Genomic DNA, 22,803 nt, shown 5'->3' on the forward strand with positions numbered 1-22,803 from the left:
CACCTTCTCAACACAAATCGACATTCGACTAAAATACACCTTCTCAACACAAATCGACATTCGACTAAAAAAACACCTTCTCAACACAAATCAACATTCGGCTAAAAATACACCTTCTCAACACAAATCAACATTCGGCTAAAAATACACCTTCTCAACACAAATCAACATTTGACTAAAAATACACCTTCTCAACACAAATCGACATTCGGCTAAAAATACACCTTCTCAACACAAATCGACATTCGGCTAAAAATACACCTTCTCAACACAAATCGACATTCGGCTAAAAATACACCTTCTCAACACAAATCGACATTCGACTAAGAATACACCTTCTCAACACAAATCGACATTCGGCTAAAAATACACCTTCTCAACACAAATCGACATTCGGCTAAAAATACACCTTCTCAACACAAATCGACATTCGGCTAAAAATACACCTTCTCAACACAAATCGACATTCGACTAAGAATACACCTTCTCAACACAAATCGACATTCGGCTAAAAATACACCTTCTCAACACAAATCGACATTCGGCTAAAAATACACCTTCTCAACACAAATCGACATTCGACTAAAATACACCTTCTCAACACAAATCGACATTCGACTAAAAAAACACCTTCTCAACACAAATCGACATTCGGCTAAAAATACACCTTCTCAACACAAATCGACATTCGACTAAGAATACACCTTCTCAACACAAATCGACATTCGGCTAAAAATACACCTTCTCAACACAAATCAACATTCGGCTAAAAATACACCTTCTCAACACAAATCAACATTCGGCTAAAAATACACCTTCTCAACACAAATCAACATTCGACTAAAAATACACCTTCTCAACACAAATCGACATTCGACTAAAATAAGACGGAGCAAAAAGACATTAATTTATTATACATGCATGAATTCACACTTTAGGTTATTAAAAAGAGACCAAATATAATTTTCAGACGATTATACTTTTGAAAAATTATAGCAGTCAAACCGAGTTTTCAATGTTTGGCTAATTTACTCCTAATTATTTTCCAAAAATCTTTATAGATTGTAAAAATTTCTAGGAAAACTGTTAGAGCCGTTTATGAGATCCGTGTTCTCGCATCTCTTCACCCAGCAAGTATAAATCCTCCCACGCTAATTACGCAAGCTAATTAGAGGTATTGAAGAAGAAAGGAATTGGAATGGAATGGAATTGAGATGCTACAGAAGGATCCTAGGCATCACATTCAAAGACCGCATCACAAACCAAGAAATCAGAGACAGGGTTACTGTAGCGATCGGAGCCCATGACGACCTGCTAACTATTGTGAAAAGACGAACACCTAAAACCTTTGGCCTCATTACAAGATCTACGGGCTCGCAAAGATCTTCCTTCAGGGAACAGTGCCAGGAAAAGAAGAAGAGGCAGACAGAAAAAGCGATGGGAGGACAACATTAAAGAATGCACGGGCCTGCCATGGAGAGAGGTTCTAAACAAGGCAAAAAAACAAAGGGAGGAATGGAGAAAGACGAACAATGGCTATCACGTGACAGTTTTTTTTTTTATCAATGGTTATCACGTGACCGTTGAATGAGGTCCATTCTCACTGTCTTCTCAAGTTTGACCAATCAATGAAACATAATTCCGTTAACGTCTGATGGTGCGAGGAACTGTCCTGGTCAAGGTTTTAGGTCACCATTTAAATCAGTCAACACAACATCAAATGAAAACCATTTTAAAAAATCGACATCGATTTTAATTGGTACACAAACTAATAGCACTACTAGATAATACAGATTAATTTCATTGATAGAGAATATAAACGAATTTTATTAAGGTGCCGTGAAAGCAAGTGTCCGTTGAGTTATAAAAAAATCATGATGTGTCCATTGAGTCATTAAAAAATCATAAAATGTCCATTGAGTCATTACAAAATCATGATGTGTCCATTGAGTCATTACAAAGTCATAAAATGTCCATTGAGTCATTACAAAGTCATAAAATGTCCATTGAGTCATTAAAAAATCATACAATTTCCATTGAGTCATTACAAAATCATGATGTGACTCTGAAATAGATCATTAACAAAATCATGATGTGTCCGTTGAGTCATTACAAAGTCATAAAATGTCCATTGAGTCATTACAAAGTCATAAAATGTCCATTGAGTCATTAAAAAATCATACAATTTCCATTGAGTCATTACAAAATCATGATGTGACTCTGAAATAGATCATTAACAAAATCATGATGTGTCCGTTGAGTCATTACAAAGTCATAAAATGTCCATTGAGTCATTACAAAATCATAAAATGTCCATTGAGTCATTAAAAAATCATACAATTTCCATTGAGTCATTACAAAATCACGATGTGACTCTGAAATGGATCATTACAAAATCATGATGTGTCTGTTGAGTCATTACAAAGTCATAAAATATCCATTGAGTCATTACAAAATCATAAAATGTCCATTGAGTCATTAAAAAATCATACAATTTCCATTGAGTCATTACAAAATCACGATGTGACTCTGAAATGGATCATTACAAAATCATGATGTGTCTGTTGAGTCATTACAAAGTCATAAAATATCCATTGAGTCATTACAAAATCATAAAATGTCCATTGAGTCATTAAAAAATCATGCAATTTCCATTGAGTCATTACAAAATCACGATGTGACTCTGAAATGGATCATTACAAAATCATGATGTGTCTGTTGAGTCATTACAAAGTCATAAAATATCCATTGAGTCATTACAAAATCATAAAATGTCCATTGAGTCATTAAAAAATCATACAATTTCCATTGAGTCATTACAAAATCACGATGTGACTCTGAAATGGATCATTACAAAATCATGATGTGTCTGTTGAGTCATTACAAAGTCATAAAATATCCATTGAGTCATTACAAAATCATAAAATGTCCATTGAGTCATTAAAAAATCATGCAATTTCCATTGAGTCATTACAAAATCATGATGTGACTCTGAAATGGATCATTACAAAATCACGATGTGACTCTGAAATGGATCATTACAAAATCATGATGTGTCAATGGGATCATTACAAAATCATGATGTGTCCATTGAGTCATTAAAAATCATGATATCTATGTCAATTGGGTCATTACAAAATCCTGAGGTGTCAGTTTGATCATTACAGATTATGCTTTGTCTTGAAAAGCGTAGTTTCACTGCATTGATTTCTGTTTGACAAGACATCTATGGTTATTGATGTCAAGGATATTGGTTTAGCACAATTATATGCTCTACTTTTGGTTTGAAATCAATTATGTTAGTGGCGATACTAATTAAAAATATAATACGCTCATAACGATGGTCTGGATACTCTCCCTTTTACCACATCAGCGCATGATACTTGTTTATTTAACTTGTTTAATATGAAATTAAAGGCGACATAAAGTTGTTATTAATGTTTTATGAGCCAGCTCCCATGGGCAGTTTCACCAATTCCCAATTTATATATAGCTTGATTGACGAGGTTCAATATATCGAAATCTAAACCTATTTCAGCGATAGTAAATATAGTATTTTTAGATATATTTCACATCAGGGTCATATTTTTGGCTTTGCTTGGATTGTGCATTTTGATTTTTATAATTGATTACTCTTACTTTCAAATTAGAACCCGTCCATTTCCATTCAGTTGTTAAATTTTTTTTCGCAGAAGGAAAAAAAAAGTTCTAAAACATTTTTTTTTTTAAATTTATCCAGTGGTGTCACAAAGGGTGGGTGCGAGAGGTAACTAAGGTTCACATTCGCAGAAAAATTATGAACCAAGACTGTAATATATCCAGTGACGTCGCTTTATAAGTTTTAACTCTTTCTCTCCGTAATTATTTACCACATTCTGGTGGAATCAACGCTGGTATCGTCAGTTAGGAGAGAAAGAGTTAACTTTGTTTCACATAAGCAGAAAGTTACGAAACAAGACTATACTGTATACAGTGGGCGTCACTAGCGGGAGGAGTCTTTTGGGGGGGGCACGAAATGCGATGGTTGCCACTTCTCTTTACTTCTCTACACTTCTTTCACAAAAGCAGAACAAGCTGGCGACGTTAAAGAGCCAGCCGTGCCCCCTGAGGTACTCGACCGTCACGAGCCTGGTCACGAAGAGCATCGACAGGGTCATGTTGTTGTTGATGAGGACCGCGAAGACGACCAGCATCGTCTGGTCCCTGCGGTAGACGGAGGTGAAGTAGGCGGGCAGGAAGGCCGACCAGACCACCAGGGCGGTGACCACGCAGACGGACACGTAGCGGCTCTCCCTGAACCTGTTGGGCAGCGTCTGGGTCTTGAAGGCCAGGAAGATGCACGTGAGGAGAAGGAGGGAGTCCAGAATGATGAACACAACGACGTGGGCGTCAGGGATGGCGCAGGCCTTCTCTGCGTACTGGAGGCTCGGCACCGGCTGGAACAGCGACGCCGTGATGGGGAAGAGGTAGTTGATGACCGAGAATCTAAGGATCTGTGGGAAGAACGATTATTACATAGAGAGAGAGCTACGATGGTATCAAGCTGTATGCAAAATGTTTGTCTGTAAAATGTTTTACATGTTTCGGATGTTCCTTCAGAGTTGAAGATAATTACTTCCTAGTCCAAACCTCCCGCAGGACGACGGGGGGATGGGAGCGGGCAGGGTTTGAACCCGGGGCCATCGATAAATCTGAACGACAGTCCAGCGTGCAAACCGCACGACCAGGCAGCCATGCTGAGGCGATGTCTAATATATAAATCAAAATATAACGCGTATGTATGTTTGTGTGCATGTATGTATGTGTGTATTTATATGTGTTTGTATGTATGTATGGACGTTGGGCAGGTCACCTTGAAAGAATGTCAGACAACAGAGGGGCGAAAATCGTATACAGGCAAAAACCAAAAGGCAGGCGACCCAAAGGCAGACCCCGAATGCGATGGATAGATGACGTGGAAGCAGATCTGAAGCAGCTTGGGGTTAGGGCGTGGAGACGAAAGGCCCAGAAGAGATCTGAATGGAAGAATGTGTTAAAGCAGGCCAGAGCCCTCCATGGGCTGTAGTGCCACTGGGATGGATGGATGGATGGATGGATGGATGGATGTATGTATGTATGTATGTATGTATGTATGTATGTATGTAGGTATGTATGTATGTATATATGTGCGTGAATGTATGTGTGTATGTATGTATAAATATATGTGTGTGTATGTATGCATGTATGTATGTATGTAATAATGCATGTATGTATGTATGTATGTATGTATGTATGTATGTATGTATGTATGTATGTATGTATGTATGTATGTATGTATGTATGTAGGTATGTATGTATGTATGTATGTATGTATGTATGTATGTATGTATGTATGTATGTATGTATGTATATATGTATGTAGGTATGTATGTATATATGCATGTGCGGTGGGAAGCGTGGTCGAGAGACTAAGTGCGCTTGAACTTGGCTTGGCTACCTGGAAGGGGGCTCGAGGTTCGACACCCGACTCGGGCAGAGTTGTGTTTACTGAGCGCCTAAGGGCAGCACGGAAAACTAGATACCCCCCCCCCCCCACCTGTCCACAAATGAGATTGGACCAAAAGTAGCGCTATGTATAAATATATATGTGTGTGTATGTATGTATGTATGTATGTATTTATTATTTATGCATGTATGTATGTATTTATGTATGTAATAATTAATAATAATAATTTTTGCTAAAGTAAAGTAAAGTTTCCCTTTCAGACCTTGTGGTCTATAGGGCAGATGATGCAAATGTCATCTGTTTCTGTGGCCTATGGTTAACGAGGGTGTCATGGGGCCAGCACAACGACCAACCGCCTTCACCTTTTCCCAATTATTGTCAGTTACCCATTAGAGCTGCATGGACTCAGAGGCGCCCGAAGATCCCGAAATTAAAAATCTCACTCTTCACAAGGATTCGAGCCCTTACCCCACTCTCTTCTTTCTTTCTCACTCTCACTCTCTTTCTCTCTCTTTTTTCTCACTCTCTATACTTTCTCGCTCTCTTTCTCTCTCTTTTTTCTCACTCTCTATACTTTCTCGCTCTCTTTCTCTCTCTTTTTTCTCACTCTCTATACTTTCTCGCTCTCTTTCTCTCTCTTTTTTCTCACTCTCTATACTTTCTCGCTCTCTTTCTCTCTCTTTTTTCTCACTCTCTCTTACTTTCACTCTCTTCTTTCTCACTCTCTCTCTCTTACTCTCTCTCTCTTACTCTCTTCTTTCTCACTCTTTCTCTCTCTTACTCTCTCTCTCTCTCACTCTCTTCGTTCTCTCTCTCTCTCTTACTCTCTCTCTCACTCTCTTCTTTCTCACTCTCTCTCTCTCTCTCTCTCTCTTACTCTCTCTCTCTCACTCTCTTCTTTCTCACTCTCTCTCCCTCAATCTCACTCTCACTCTCTTCTTCTCACTCTCTCTCTCGCTTTCAATCTCTCTCACTCTCTCATTCTCTCACTCTCTCTCTCTCTCTCTCACTCTCTTCGTTCTCTCTCTCTCTCTTACTCTCTCTCTCACTCTCTTCTTTCTCACTCTCTCTCTCTCTCTCTTACTCTCTCTCTCACTCTCTTCTTTCTCACTCTCTCTCTCACTCTCTCTCTCTCTCAATCTCACTCTCACTCTCTTCTTTCTCACTCTCTCTCTCGCTTTCAATCTCTCTCACTCTCTCATTCTCTCACTCTCTCTCTCTAACTCTCTTTCTCTCTTACTCTCTTTCTCATACACTCTCTCTCTCCCACTATCTTCTTTTCACTCCCTCTCTCACTCTTACTCACTCTCTCTCTCTTTCACTCTCAATTTCTTCTTTCTCACTCTCTCTCTCACTTTCACTCTCTCTCTCTAACTCTCTTTCTCTCTTTCTCATACACTCTCTCTCTCCCACTATCTTCTTTTCACTCCCTCTCTCTCTCTAACTCTCTCTCTCTCTCTCACTCTCTTCTTTCTCACTCTCTATCTCTCTCACTCTCTCTCACTTCATCATATTCACACACACACGCGAGCTTTCGTTTTATTTTGTTTTTTTATTATAAACAGGTACGAAACTCCTAAGAACACAACAGGAAGTGAGTCTTGCAGTCAATTGGAAAGGAACTCACCTCGCCTAAAAAGAACCCCACGCACACCGATATATGAAACTCGTTGCTGATATAAGGAATCTTTATTGTTCTCACGGACGTGATAAAAATCCTGTACACTCTAATGGCTTTGGTCAACATGATTAAATAAGAGATGTTGAAGCTGGACGAAAAGAGAAGGAACCCGATGGTGCAGTTCTTGTGCGTCGGCTCCACTATGAAGAACACCACTGAGATGTAGCCCATCAAAAAGGTGACCAACTGGACGTAATTGAGGTCAGGGCTGGACGCCTTGACCAGCGAGTGGCCTTGGTTCACCACATACCACACGAGCACCGCGACCACATACAAGGAGCTGATGACCACTACAATTAGGAGGAGAAATGAAACGGGTTGTGATAAGGTAATGAAATCTGGCTCTATCTCTTGGCAAGTACCTTTACTGTTCAGATAAGAAGGCCAGTGCAGGAGTGGACATTCTTCGCAGGCATAGCCAGACTCGGAGACGATCTTGTCTTCCGAACAGGCTCTGCAACGCCAGCAGCAGTGCGTAAAGTGCTGTCGAATTTCGTTATTTCCGCATTGCGGCATGCAGAAGCGTGTCGGGTCGAGGTAGTCTGGATGGAAATCAAAGGAGTTGACGCTGATTGGGTTTTCCCTTTCCACCAGTTTGTCTTCGCCAATGATATGATGGCTGATGCCCAACACGTGACGACCATCTTTCGATACCAGCTGGTAAAAAGAAAACCGACCTGTGGCATCCTTGACTCTCCAAGGGGTATCGCTTTTTTGACCATCTCGGTTCGAATGTTTTCTTAAATACGCTTGGAATTCGAAGCTGTAGTTGCTAAAGCATCTAGCAATCTCAGCACCGTGGCCCGAGTAGCAATTTTTAGATCCTAAAAACTGTTTTAAAAGGTACAAGAGCATGTAAACGGATTTGTGTGCCAATGATGACAAAGACGGATTCAAGTAATAAGAATGTCTGATCATCTTCTTATAAGAAGTCTCGTTGGTGATTTTTAAATTTTGCATCGCAGAGACCATCCATGGGTTTTGACTTTTGTTGTAGAGGCCAGATAAGTGAAGCATGTAGTCCTCTGATGGTTGGACTGTGGACGTGTAGCTCACCCCTATCGTGCCGTCCGGGGCGCGCCCGTCGAAAATGAGCTGCGCCCACGAGTCGGAGCCGAGCCAAAGAAGTTTCCTGTTCAACTTCAGCTCGTAGACCTTCTGGCTGATGATCTTGCTGATAAAGTCGCTGGTCAGGACGACGATGATCTTGGAGCTGTAATTACCAGTGGTCAGTTGGGTGAGGACGTCCGTGAAGTTGGAAGTCTCCTCTACTTTGATCTGAACGCTCTCGCAGTAAGTCGTGCGCGAGAGTTTTGACATCAGAGATTGGTACTGGTAGTCGTTGTCGTACACGACGGAGAAATAGTACCAGTGCTGATCTTCGATAAAATGAGCCATGCTGCTCAGCATGACTTCATCAGGGGACACAACTCTGAAGAAATTAGGAAAGAGCTTCTGGAAATGGCAAAAAAAAATATTTTTTAGTCCATAATTTCATTTAATACATGTATATAAACAATGAAACAGTGGCACTGAATAGTTCCACACGTTAAGCGAGCATAAAGGAAGGGTCACGGATTGCAGACGCCATACACACCAGAAGCAGAACGAAGGGTGAAAATGCAACGGCGCCTGGTGATTACAGATGGCCAGCCTGCGATCGCAGCTGTGTATCAAGGATTGGCCTCTTTAGCCGCACAAGAAGTTGCAAAGAGAAAAAAATCGTCTCTCGAGATGTAAAATGCCACAGAGAGAGAATATAAACCATTACCTTCACACACAAGCAACCAGAGTGTCACAAGTGAGGGCAAGCGTCACAAGTGAGGGCGAGTGCCACAAGTGATTGCGAGTGTCACAAGTGAGGGCGAGTGTCACAAGTGAGGGCGAGTGTCACAAGTGAGGGCGAGCGTCACAAGTGAGGGCGAGCCTCACAAATGAGGGCGAGTGTCACAAGTGAGGGCGAGCCTCACAAGTAAGGGCGAGTGCCACAAGTGAGGGCGAGTGCCACAAGTGAGGGCGAGCGTCACAAGTGAGGGCGAGCGTCACAAGTGAAGGCGAGCGTCACAAGTGAGGGCGAGCGTCACAAGTGAGGGCGAGTGTCACAAGTGAGGGCGATAGGAAATTATAAGATATTATCTTCAAATCTGAGGGAACAGTTTACAAACAAAAGGGGAAGTAACTGACCTGATCGCTCAATTCATCATAGGTGGCCCTAAAACTGATCATTGGAATTTGGGAGGCGCCGAGAACTATAGCTGCAGGGATGGTGGTCAAACTGGCTTCGGTCCCAATGACGCCGACAACATCAAAGGACTGAAAATTATCGTCTGTAGACATAGAAGAGGGTAAAACGGAGATAATTCCCATGATACATATTCGATATCCGGCAATGATAACCAGGGAGCAAGGTCGACAATCCAAGTTAATTCACCCCAAACCGGAAATGGTTTACCTACTTCTGTCAAAAGGTTCTCTTGACCTAAACTTTCCACTCTCCTACAGACTCCCACATTCCAACGCTTTGTCTGTAATCCCCAGGAGAAATCACTTCATTATTTCTAAAACATTATCAAACTTCGTTTTTTAGCTCCCAAAGTAAGAAAAAAAGAAGCATCTAGATGTGTGCAGTCTGTCTGTTTTTCTGTCCGTCATTTTGCTATCTTGCCGCTTTTTAACATTCCTACCAAAAAAAATAAATAAATATATGTACAACTTTAGAACTTGTGGCTGAGTGTCTTCATACATTGACATTGCCAGGGACAGATAATTGTTGAGACTACTTTGGGTCCCATGCGGCGATCGGCGCGAGAGGAAAGTCTAAGCAAGTCATACGCCAGACAGGAGCTGAGCTGAGCTGAGCTTGCTGGGCGCGTGAGGGCAGCACGGGAACAATCTCCTAGACATCCCCCACCCCACCCAAGAGGTTCTTATGTTTTGCTGAGACCGCGCAACGACTAACCATATTTACTGTGACATGATCTCAGCTAAGTGAACTTAAGACGCCCTAAACTACAAGCGAAATAACGAAGGAAACACATTTATATATATTTATTATTCATTGTAACCATGGACTCTATTTTTTTTTAATCCGGCTGAGATTGTGACATTAGATACAATAATAATAATAATAATAATAATCTGTATTATCCGTAAGGAAATTTGTCTTACAATTTGTGCATTACACCAAACAAAAAACATTATAACTATAAGAAACCAAAGTGTACATTCACACCAGACTCACTCATAATTTACATGTGACTAAGTTTATATAGAGAGAGGCAGCAGATTGTTTATCTATCTATCTATCTATCTATCTATCTATCTATCTATCTATCTATCTATCTATCTATCTATCTATCTATCTATCTATCTATCTATCTATCTATTTATGTCTATCTGATCTATCTATATATCTATTTATGTCTATCTATCTATCTATATGTATCTATGTATAAATGTATCTATCTATGTATCTATCTATCTGTTGTGACACGGTTACTCTGTGGTCAACCGTGACACACGGTCAAGTGTTGGGTATCGGAGAGTTAGGGGACTTGCGGGAAGTGACGAGTGTGTAAACAAGAGAGAGAGAGAAAGTCAGCGAGTGAAGTTGGGTATCTGTATATAACGTTTGCCGCGTATATATGTTTTGTTAAAAATTTTACACAATTAAAAAGGCACTATAAACATAAAGGGACTTGTTTCTTCACACTATCTATCTATTCCTCAGAAATAGTGTCGAGGGTGGAGGGTCCCGATCTACCTATCAATCTGTCAATCATTCCCCCCCCCCTCTCTCTGTAAATATATCCAGGATATCAGCGGTTCTCAACCTTTTAAGCTCGGCGACCCCTTTTTTTACAATCCCCTACTCTGGCGCGACCCCCCCCCCCCCCGCCAAACACACACATACAGAAATAGAGTAGACAATAACAATCCATATTATCGATGGTCTTAGGCGACCCCCTGGCAAATCGTCAATCGACCCCCTAAGGGGGGTCTCGACCCATAGGTTGACAACCCCTGCAGTATATCCTGTAGAATTTCAACCAAGCAATTCCAAGCCCTCTCTAGGGATTCAGTCCGCGCCTACTACCGGAAATTCGAATGAAAGAGGCTTACTTTTTAGATTACTGGAGCCGTTTCGGGAATTCTGCACCTCAGAGTTGCGCGAAAACCTCAACGCCTGCAAAGCTGCTATAATTCTTTGATTGCAGGCGTCAGTTATAACAAACCCAAGTTTCAGGTCTGGAAATAACTGCTGAAAGAGGTAAATAAGCAAAAAGATATTTTGTTAAATATTTCAAAGAAAAAAAAAATTCAAATTACAATACAGAGTGTCGGGGAAGTGTCACTCCCTCATTCTTTGCCCTTTTGGGGGAAAACGCTTTGTGTCAAAGCTCGTAATAGGTCACACATTCTACAGATGCTATTATGAAAGTCAGACTATTTTTCAATCTTGTGTTGTTTTGTTGTTGTTTTTTTTTGTGTTTTTGAGTTTGAGCTTTGAGTTTAGGCACATCGGCACAATTTAGGCCATGTCGTGCCCGTAATCCTTTAGAGATCACTCACCCTTTATATAACAAGGGCTAAATTCTATACAGTTAAATCATTACAAACAAGGTCTATTCACAGTTAAAATAGTAAAGGTAGTAAAAATTTAATAATTTGGTAAAAATCTTATGTCAATAGTATATGTTCACAGTTCAAAAATCAGATCTTCGTAGACAACCCCACCTCCCGAAAAAAGCCCAGTACCTTCCCAGGGTCGACATTGTCGAATAGCGTTTTCAAGGTGTGTGTTCTAAAAAAATTTCTCCCTGACATCCTGGTATCTGGGGCAATCAATGAGGATATGTTCCACGGTGAGGCGAGAGTGACAGTACTCACAAAGTGGGGGCTCCTCTCTCTTCAGCACAAAAGAGTGCGTGATGTAGGTGTGGCCAATCATAAGTCTGGACATGGTCGTGGTTTTGCTGACGAACACTATTTATTCCACATCTTAGAGCAGGGATGACTACGACCTACACGCGAACCTCTGAGCCGGGCGTTGTCCTGCCTGCTGAAACTTGCTCATACAGAGCTTCAGTAATTCTCAAAGAATAAGTTTCATTGACTTGGGCAAAGCGGATGTCTGGCTTGTCGTACGGTATGAGTACACCGTGACCCACGACTTTAACCCTGCCACTCGCTTTCCTTCGCCGTCCTGAGAGAGGTTGTGGGGCTAGGAAGTTATGATCTTCGAATCCAAAGAAACTTGCCAAAAAAAACAAACAACAAACCAACAAAACAAAGTGTCATCGGAAATTTGTATGACTCCCCTCCCCCGCCAACTCAAAAAGAAAAGTGTTGGTCATCATTGCTAAAACAAACATGACACGTATCGGAAATGTGTACGACCCCAACCCCCCCCCCCCTCCAACTCAGATAGAAAAGTGTTTGGTATCATTGCCAAAATAAACATGAAATGTATCGGAAACTTGTATGTCCCCCCCCCCAACTCAGATAAAAAGGTGTTGGACATCATTGCTAAAACAAACATGACACGTATCGGAAATATGTGTACGACCCCCATCCCCCCAACTCAGATAGAAAAGTGTTTGGTATCATTGCCAAAATAAACATGAAATGTATCGGAAATTTGTATGTCCCCCCCCCCCCCAACTCAGATAGAAAGGTGTTGGACATCATTGCCCTACTGCGTTGCCGGACTCTCAATTAACATATAATGATAAATATTGATTAAATAAATTATTACAAAATAACTTTTACTGGAAGGATGCGGCACTAATATTTTACCCTTTCTGATTATCATCCATTTTGACGGTCACGCGACGAACTATTTATAACTTAACCTTGACCTCGCACCTGACCTTGTTTATATCCCTGATGGAAAAGACTACAGACTCCACTAAGTCGATGCGGAAGAATTCACTAACGTTCTGACCGCACGCTGGTTTATCGATCTCATCTGTGATTGAGAAGATGCCGCCGATGAGAAGGTCTCCCTCTTCAATGTAGAGCCTGTCATTCATGGGCGGCACCACGAAGTTGCCGACGCTGCCCATTGCGCAAGCGTGTAGAATTACAAGGCTAATGTGTCGCATTGACAATGCTAAAGTGTAAGGAGCTTACGTCAGGGGTGTGTACAACAGGCTGAAAAATAAAAGATTATAATTTAATTATTGAAGGAATTAAAAGTGATGATAAAGTTTTCATTTTAAGGATGGACAATACTCTCTTTGATCTATGGCAAGTGCTTGTCAGATAGCAGCCAGGTCATGCAGTATGCGCTCTGCACTATAATTCGATGATCTAAGGTTCGAACTCAGCTATTTCGGGTGCGGCCAAGAGGTTTGTCCCGCGGACCTATCCCGGCATCAGGCAAAAAGAGTGTGGTCTCAAATTTTGAACAAGCTGGTCCTGAGATGCAAGCTGCCCTCAACCGCCGTCCAGCGGTAGGTTTGAAATCGTCTGTAGGATCATTGGAGCTTATAGTGCGAACTAGACTAGAAATCAAACGCAATGCCCTTAAAAGTACATTTTCTGATTGACAAGAGATGTATATCTAGGTCTTTAATAATTTATATCAGCTGAAGTTATTCTTGAAAGTTCGAAACTTAATAATCCAACGCACTCAGTAACCCGAAGCTGAAATTAATGTATACTGTCGTACGTATCCTTGGTGAGTAGCTAGCAAAGGTAAACAAGTCTCTCGAGCCCGAAGTTTACTGGATTACTGGCCTTTACACCTTTTCCTGTTAATGAAATATTTAAGCCACATGTAAAAGGCCAAGAGTTGGACTGGTTATCAGAGGCTATTAGGAAGCACTTTATAGGTTGTAGAATGCTAAGACCCATTACCACTTCCGGCAATTGAAAAAAAAAAACTTACAGCTTTATCAAAACGAGGGAAAAGCTTCGAAGCTAACCCTGAGGAAAAATTCAGTTCCGCCGGATCAAATATCTTAGCCACACGTGAAGGACAAGAGTTGGACTGGTTCTCAGAGGATATTTGAGACATATGCCTTTGGAAGCATTTCATAGGTAGTAAAAAAAAAAAAGACAGCTGGAGGTCACTCACAAAGACCGCGGGATACGCATTAGCGACGAAAAGAAAATCCGCTGACGAGGACAGACGCAGACGGCGAAAAGAAAATCTTAATCAACCACCGGCGGACAATGAATATGCTTGCCTTGGATGTGGCAAAATAAGTAGGCCACAGCTTGGGCTGCGTAGCCACGGGAAATACTTCATTACTCATTAATTGTTCCGTGTATACCCAGTGTATTTATCTTATTTCTATGAGATGATTCATAGATAGATTATCATAATCATAGATCTAGTAACATATTTGCTATGATGGAACGTGGACAGTGGATTGGACTTAGATTTAATTAGGCATCTTTGTGAATATACTCTAGATTAACATAAATGTCTATTATATTTATCAGACTTACCTTAGATACTTTTTTTTTATAATTTTATTTTAAATTTTGTGCCTTTCACATGAAAGTTTGTTTATCTTCGTTTCATTATCATTAAATAATGAAGTCTGCAAGAACTCTTCTGTGAAAAAGACACAAATAACAGAGGACTAAAGTTAGATCTCTTACTTCCGTATTTTGTGTGTGTGTTGAATTGTTCTACACAGTTGTTCTATCCAGGGATCCTCGAACTCTTCCATCTTGGGATCCTCAAACTCTTCCATCTAGGGATCCTTAAACTCTTCCATCCAGGGATTCTCAAACTCTTCCATCTAAGGATCTTCAAACTTTTCCATCTAGGGATCCTCAAACTCTTCCATCTAGGTATCCTCAAACTCTTCCATCTAGGGGATCCTCAAACTCTTCCATCTAGGGGTCCTCAAACTCTTCCATATAGGGATCCTCAAACTCTTCCATCTAGGGATCCTCCAACACTTCCATCTAGGGATCCTCGAACTCTTCCATCTAGGGATCCTCGAACTATTCCATCTAGGGATCTCAAACTCTTCCATCTAGGGATCCTCAAACTCTTCTATCTAGGGATCCTCAAACTCTTCCATCTAGGGATCCTCAAACTCTTTCATCTTGGGATCTTCAAACTCTTCCATCTAGGGATCCTCAAACTCTTCCATCTAGGAATCCTCAAACTCTTCCATCTAGGGATCCTCAAACTCTTCCATCTAGGGATCCTCAAACTCTTCCATCTAGGGGTCCTCAAACTCTTCCATCTAGTGATCCTCAAACTCTTCCATCCAGGGATCCTAAAACTCTTCCATCTAGGGATCCTAAAACTCTTCCATCTAGGGATCCCCAAACTCTTCCGTCTAGGGATCCTCCAACTCTTCCATGTAGGAATCATCAAACTCTTTCATCTTGGAATTCTTTAACATTTTAATCTAGTGATCATTAAACGCTTCCATCTTGGGATTCTTTAACCTATCCATCTAGGGATCATCGAAATCTTTCATCTACTGATCCTTGAACCTCTACATCTAGAAATCCTTGACCTTTTCCAACTAAAATAAAGGTTAAAGTTTACGAACTTTATTGTAATTTTTATTTGGAAGAAAATTCTGTATTTTATTATACGCTAAGACCATATTGAAGACGATTGGTTTTCTTTAGAACTTCACTTTTCCTTTTCACATTTGCTAAATATGGAAACATAAATTTCAGCACGTTTTTGCACTTTGGAATAAATCAAATCTATTATTGAATGTTTATTATTACCTTGATCTAAATCAACATTTGAAAACTTTAACTTTTCCAATAATTGATTATGAATCTGAACTATCTACTAATCAATGTAAATGTTAATTTCATTTTTGAGCAAAAGTTTTGAAGTAAATGTTAAATATTTTGAAGGCTATATGATTTATATTGCCTGCTAGATCTTTAGTTAGATCTAGAATCTAGATCTGAGTAGACCTGTTTTAGTCTAGACTAGATCTAGATCATAGATCTCTATCTAGTAGATCCTAGTCTTAGTAATCTAGATCTAGTCTCATGACGCCAGCTACAGTCTCATCTAGGCCAGATCAGGGCTGGCCTTAGGCAAACTAGGCAGACGCTTAGGCCATCGATTGGTGAGGACATTGCAAAGGAAATATTTTTTCAGAGAAAAATTTGCGAAACCTGGATCAAATGTCAGACATAGCAGAACTCTAAAACTCTCTACTGCCCTCACTCAAGTCTCTACTATAATTTAAGGTTTATTCGCGAATGTTTAGACCCAGTAATGCCCAACCTAATTCGACCAGCGGGCCGTTTTAATTTCCGACACTCGTCTCGCGGGCCACATGACCGAAACGTTTCAAAAACGAAATGAAATTGTTCTGAAACTATTTTGGTAGAAATTGTGAATTTAATACTTAATTAATAGGTTATTTGACATATTTTTTTTACGCGTCAGAAAACAGCTTCATTTCTCTACTTAAAATGTGAGCAACAGTGAAGATAGCTTTACAACCGACTAACTTTTGGTCTCTTTTTGGTAAATATTCACATGGATCCTCCAATCTCTAGGCGTAGTTTAACAATCTTTTATTGGCGACTCAAACCAATAATGCCGCCATATTTATTTTATAGTGCCGTTTTTATGTTGTCGCTTTATTAAACAGCCCACACTTTCTTTATAAAATAAACATGTTTGTTTATTAACATGTTTATCAAAAAAAGGTAAAGATAGGTTCACTTTTCTTTTTAGATTCTACATTCAGAGTTCCAATTCGTAAACACACAAATGTTAAAGATCATAATACCATTCCATCGGAGAAAAAATGAGGGCCGAAACGTAGGTAAAGATAAATTTTTTCAACCTTATTTTGTAAGGGAAAATTCTACACTTTGTGCCGCCGTTTTGGCGGGCCTGATGGAACCACGTCACGGGCCGGATCTGGCCCGCGGGCCGTATTTTGGGCATCACTGGTTTAGACCTACCTGTTAGACCACATATGCTAGAAGACCAATGTTTCTTCCTTTTGTTGGAATGTCGTAACATTATTTCTTGTCCTGTAATCAGAAGTCTTCCATGAAGCACATTCGTGCTATGGGCGCTATATGAATTTAACTGCTTTGTTGATTTAGATTTAGATGCAGGCTACGAGAAGGTTTTTAATTCACTGCTTATCTTCCGGTCTTTGTTTTTCCAAAGCTTATATCAACTCTGTCTGTCTGTCAGTCTGTCTTATAAAAAGTTCCGATTCTCGGATCAAGTTGAAACTGCATGATTATTCATTGTACTTGACAAAATATCAATCAATGAACAAAAATTAATAAATTATTTAATAAATTATTGTTAATTAATTATTTCGTTTGCTATTGAAACAAGGGGAATTAATGCTACTTAATGAGAGAGGTGGATGTATACATGGATTTATTCCCCTTATTAATATACTTATGGTATTTTTCTCCCAACTTCCCATTCTCGGATCATGTTAAAATGTTGCATACTTGTTCATAGTCGGTGACAACACACGAATCAATAAAACTAATAATTAGGGGGCCTTATTTTGTTTTATAAAGCAGAAAGGGAGTTAAAACCTGCCATCTTGATATAACTGGCAGTAAGAAGCGGTTCTTTCCCTTAGACTTTGATCTTTTTAAAAGTATTCTTTGTTTTTCTATTCCATTTAGGGCCTCTAATTACCGAAGGCCAGGCCCTGACTAGCTCCGTGCCCTGGTAGTGAAGACTAGTATAAATAAATGTATAGATTTATTAATGCTATAAAAGAATGAATCAGAGTTGGTCAGAACCTAGGAGAATAATTTACGAATATATCTTCATCTAGATCCACATGCTACTAGAACTAGAGTATATTCTTAATGATTGTATACTTGTTTGGACTCTCTTTCTGCAAGATGTCAGTACCTCATCCAAAGGTTTTCTACACCATCATAATACTATTAGCTGGGCTAGACTCGACCAGGGCGTATCTGCTTGGGGACCCGAGCCTCAACTCAGTCTTCAAAGAAACCGGGGATCTTTACTTGGGCGCCCTGTTCTCAGTTACTAACAAGGGCGAATATGAGATGTGCGGGAGCGAGCCGTCCATTGAGTTCTACAACTCGCTGCAAATTATGGAGATATTAGCTTTCTCAATCAGAAAAGTCAATGGGGTAAGTTTTTGGTCAGGGGTTCTCAGCCTGTGGGGGGGGGGGGGTTCGCGGCAGAGTGGGGCATTGTAAAAAGGGGGTCGTCGAGCTTAAAAGGTTGAGAACCGCTGTTTTAGATAGTTCAATTTACCACCGTAACACTAAAATAGTATTTCTTTGTTGATTTTCTACCTCACCAATTAGGTTTGCTCTGGTCGGGAGGCAAACACCCCCACCTTCCCATTTACCCTTTTTTTTTCCCCCTTTCAATAGAACAGTTTCTCTCACCCTAGTTATACTAGAGAATGGAATGGGTTGCCTGAATCAGCCAGGAAAACCAACGAGTTGGCAGAAGTTAAGTCATTGGTTAACATGAATTACTAGATTGACATGGGACGTAATCGTCTTCTTTTTTTAAGTAACGTCTGAATTTTATAAGATAATTTTGGTCTGTAAAATCCATTGTTTTTCACTTTAAAGTGGAACGAACACCTTTAGCATCATGATGCTCGCCCAGATAGACTTTTGAACCTCGACTTTTTTTTAAATTTTAAAATGGTTGTAAAATGTTTGTAAAATATTTGTAAAATGTTTGTAAAATGTTTGTAAAATGTTTGTAAAATGTGTGTAAAATGTTTGTAAAATGTTTGTAAAATATTTGTAAAATGTTTGTAAAATGTTTGTAAAATGTGTCGAACGTTCCTTCAGAGTTGTCTACATCCTATCCCCAACCTCCCCCAGGACGACGGGTATGGAAGCAGTGGCGGACTGGTTGTCAAAATCGGCCCGAGCGTTTCTATACAACCAGGCCCACAAATTCTAAATCATAGTGTTACGCAGTGGCGTAACTAAGGGGGGGGATGGGGGGGGAGAATTTTAAAATCCCCCCGGGCCCCCAACTAGGGGGGGCCCCCAAATGGGTGTCCGAAATTTATTTGTAAATACATAAATTAATATATTTGATTGACAAATAGTGTCAACGGGTGTCTTTTTTTAATCAACATTTATGGATTAAATTTATCACTAAGACTAAACCTAGATATTTTAAAAATATTTTTGCCGCACAGATCTAATTTTCCATTTTAAACTTTGTTGCCACGAATAAAACTGCATGATATACAGCGAATTCCAGGTATCTTGTTACCTTTACTAATAATAGATCTAAATGGCGAGTATTATATGGCTACACTAATTAACCTTGAAGCAAAATTTACAGAATCGAGTATAACTGAAAGTTATTCTTAACAATGCTAAAATTGTCCATTATTCGGGTTTGGCGTCTATAATTTCAGAATTAAACTTCACACTCGAGTTATTACCCCTTTATTCATCTTTCCTCAATCCAATGGAAACTCTCTCTTTTTATTTACATCTAATGATCTAATCCTTTTGCTTTCGCACAAAACAAACAAAAAATAATGACGTAATATCATATAATATTAATACATCCTTCCTACTGAAGTTATTATCACACCCTTCCTTTTAAAGTTCTTAATAGTGATATCTACTAGCAGCGCCGGCCCTAGCATTTGCGGGGCCCTATGCGAAACGGATTGCGCGGTGCCTAGTCTGGGTAGGGGTAAGCATAATGTCAAAATTATTATTTTTTGAATTAGAAAATAGGCCTACTTTCGTCTTTGCAATAAATTTTTATCAAATGAAAGCTCGCAGCCTCGCAATGCCACTTTTTATTTATTGGCACCCCAAAACGTCAATTTCGTTTATTCTTCAGGAGATTTGAATAAATTCAAAAAAAAGTTCAGGACTTTATCGTATATTTTGCCTTTTCATGAGATTTCCTGTAGGCCCTAAAAAATCAGGAGGTCGCGAAAACCCTGTTATTTTATATACGTTATAATTGTTTAATTTAATAATGTACACTTGGAATTAGCGCGGGGCCTATGAAAGCGCGGCGCCCACTGCGACCGGCACTGTCTACTAGGAACTTTAACAATTCGTCCACTTCTGGTTGTCTTGACTGAACAAGTTCTCTAGACGTTGGTCTATAACTGTCTGTTTCGTTTGTAGCAACAGTTTGCAGTTCATTGTCTTCATCGGTATCATTGTATTCAGAGATGTCTTCATCGAAACTCTTATTTAAAAAGCGTTGATTTCTTCTGTATGTTATTCCATTGTTTGTCTTTATGATGTAAGATCTGGGTGCTGAATTTTTTTTTATGACAACTGCTTTCTGCCATGTTTGACCTAGACGAACTCTCCGACAGAATAATCTTTAGGTAGTCTTACTTTTGCATCGTATTTCACTTAGCTTTTCATCTGTCGTTCGTTGAGTAATGTCTCTGCATTTTCAGCTACCAATGGTTTCAATAGTTTGGGATCAGTTGGAATGATTCCCTGAGTCTTCTACTCGTCAGCAGTTGTGATGGTGAATACGGCAGTCCACTTATCGGAGTATTTCTATACTCGAGCATAACGAGATATGGATCTTTCCCACTTTTGTATACTCTGAATCCTTTTGCTTTCGCACAAAACATAAACAACCAACAATGACGTAATGCCATATAATATTAGCACAGAATCTTCTTCATGCAGTGGAAAATTACAAATTTTTTGCCTATCTTGAATTCTGGTCAAAGCTCCTGTGCCCAATTAATATAGTTCGGAAGAAACTACAAAGGTCTGGACTGCATATACGGAATCTGCTAAAGAAATTAGTACCCTTTCATGCTTTCTGCAAAATGATGAGAAACTGACAAAAACCCAATCCATCGAAAAATCAAAAGAAGGTAGTGAATACTATGGATTCCCTGTAATCAAAACAACCATATGAAAGAAAAGACTTGATGGGAAGTTGAGTTCTAATGTAGGACTGTCAATACAACAGCAATTCAAACGTGTTGCGACAGAAGTGCTGGACAGATTTCATATGGAGATGAAGGGCAGATTCCAAAGACTGGAAAGAAAATGGATACCTTTGGGTTTCTTCTTGAACCAAGACACCTGTTAGAAGACACGCTTATGACAAACTGTGCTACTTTTCCTGTTTGTATGATGAAATAAATGGAAAATCGCTTTTTCAATGATGTCTTGATGCACGAGCACTTTTCATCAACAAATAGTAATACAATCACCAATAGACATATTGAGGAAACAGGCTTCATATGGGAATTACGTGTGCTCAGACTTTGCAACCTCCTACGAATACCGCTAACTCAGGCCACTTCCATTACGTCATGTAAGAGATCATTCTCAAAGCTCAAGTTCATCAAAAAGTATCTCAGGAGCACAATGACGCAAGAAAGGCTTATCATGGTTTTAATGTCAGTGAAGTCACAAATACTAGAAAGTATCGATATAGTTGATGTTATAGATGTCTTTGCTGCACAGAATGCAGGACGTGAAGCGATATCAATTTAGATTTGTCACTTGTGCATTATTTAACTAATAAACAACGGTATTATTCATTAAAAGAGTCTTGATGATTACTTTTGTTAAGTTTACTGATATACTGAACCAATTTGATTTGAGGCTTATATATTTTTGCGTACATTATCTCATGTCATATGTCGAATGTCAAAATGCAAGGGGCCCCCAAAGAGGTCAATCCCCCCGGGCCCCCAAATCCCTAGTTACGCCCCTGGTGTTACGAATCTCACTATCCAGGCTCTCTGCAAACTGCACAATACACCAACAACTTTAAATAACTTGAGAACTCAGGGCTCCAAAGTAACGTGACACTTTAATAGTTGAATAAATCCGAGCCAATACTGTACGATTGACAAAATTGACAAAACGTAACACAAGACTGTACAATTATTTCTCCGTTAACTCCGTACTGACGTATCAACTCTTGCACTGGCCTGTCCGTCTCGTTCCGGGCTTTCACTGGGTTCAACAGTTCAGGACTGACTTCACACACTAGGCTCGTTGTGTCGGACTCGATCGCAGACCAAGATCAAGAAGCTATTCCTCTTGACTGTACTTGAGAGTACTCCGCACTGAACCGTCGTAATGCTCCGTACAGAACCACGCCGCTGAACCACGCTGAACTGTGCTGTAGTCGACCGGACTGTAGTGAACCGGGCTCTGCTCTGCTCGTCTTGGCTGACCGTCGTAACTCGTCACGGTTGACCGCCCGTCTAGCGCTGGCCTGGGGCGATTCGCGTCGGCTGACTACACACACACCACTACCCCCATCTATGCCACCACCAGTTTTATAACAATAGGATGGACATCCATTTGTAGGCCTATCTATCCCCGAAATCATTATGTCAAGTTTGAAAATGTATCGATACGAATGCTTACAATGAACTTACGCTGCTTTTTAATCGATAATTTGTATAGGTCCTAAAAGAATGAAGTCTACTAGTAGCACTGTTTACAAATGAAGGCTATTACATTATTTCGGGAAATGTGCTAAATTAAAATAGTAGATAAAAAAAACAACCCACTGTTAACTAAAGAAGTAGATAAAATAAAACACTGTAGAGCAGGGGTTCTCAACCTGTGGGTCGCGACCCCCTTGTGGGTCGATTGACGATTTGCCAGGGATCGCCAAACACCATCGAAAAAAATGGATTGTTATTGTCTGTGC

At 39.9% G+C, this 22,803-nt stretch overlaps 2 protein-coding genes across 3 annotated transcripts in view; one reads left to right on the top strand and one right to left on the bottom strand.

Annotated features, from left to right (window-relative positions):
* Positions 1 to 3,138: 3,138 nt before the first annotated feature.
* LOC106058921 (extracellular calcium-sensing receptor-like) lies at positions 3,139 to 14,762 on the bottom strand. The gene is made up of 6 exons (XM_056025612.1): positions 14,628 to 14,762; positions 13,040 to 13,322; positions 11,289 to 11,427; positions 9,351 to 9,493; positions 7,113 to 8,621; positions 3,139 to 4,493 (listed from the first exon to the last, which is right to left on the bottom strand). Exons 2-6 carry the CDS (start codon positions 13,271 to 13,273, stop codon positions 4,038 to 4,040), a joined length of 2,481 nt encoding a protein of 826 aa, XP_055881587.1. The 5' UTR covers positions 13,274 to 13,322; positions 14,628 to 14,762; the 3' UTR covers positions 3,139 to 4,037.
* Positions 14,763 to 15,843: 1,081 nt separating this feature from the next.
* LOC106053982 (metabotropic glutamate receptor 1-like) overlaps positions 15,844 to 22,803 on the top strand; it is a 21,344-nt gene continuing 14,384 nt past the window's right edge. The window contains exons 1-2 of one of the 2 annotated variants that reach the window (XM_056028185.1): positions 15,844 to 15,960; positions 18,015 to 18,272. In XM_056028185.1, coding sequence (XP_055884160.1) covers positions 15,934 to 15,960; positions 18,015 to 18,272 — 285 coding nt within the window. In that variant the 5' untranslated portion in view covers positions 15,844 to 15,933. Of the gene's footprint in view, positions 15,961 to 17,872; positions 18,273 to 22,803 lie in introns of those variants that run through there. The other variant, XM_056028184.1, reaches the window with a different exon arrangement.

The sequence above is a fragment of the Biomphalaria glabrata genome, chromosome 4, assembly GCF_947242115.1.
Source record: "Biomphalaria glabrata chromosome 4, xgBioGlab47.1, whole genome shotgun sequence".
NCBI classification, from domain to species: Eukaryota; Metazoa; Mollusca; class Gastropoda; family Planorbidae; genus Biomphalaria; species Biomphalaria glabrata.

Coding starts and splice junctions, on each gene's coding strand:
- LOC106058921 (XM_056025612.1), bottom strand. CDS start 13,273: ATGCGACACATTAGCCTTGTAATTCTACACGCTTGCGCAATGGGCAGC. Junction 11,428..13,039: donor CCATCAGGGATATAAACAAG/GTCAGGTGCGAG, acceptor TACCTCTTTCAG/CAGTTATTTCCAGACCTGAA. Junction 4,494..7,112: donor TGGGGTTCTTTTTAGGCGAG/GTGAGTTCCTTT, acceptor TTCTTCCCACAG/ATCCTTAGATTCTCGGTCAT.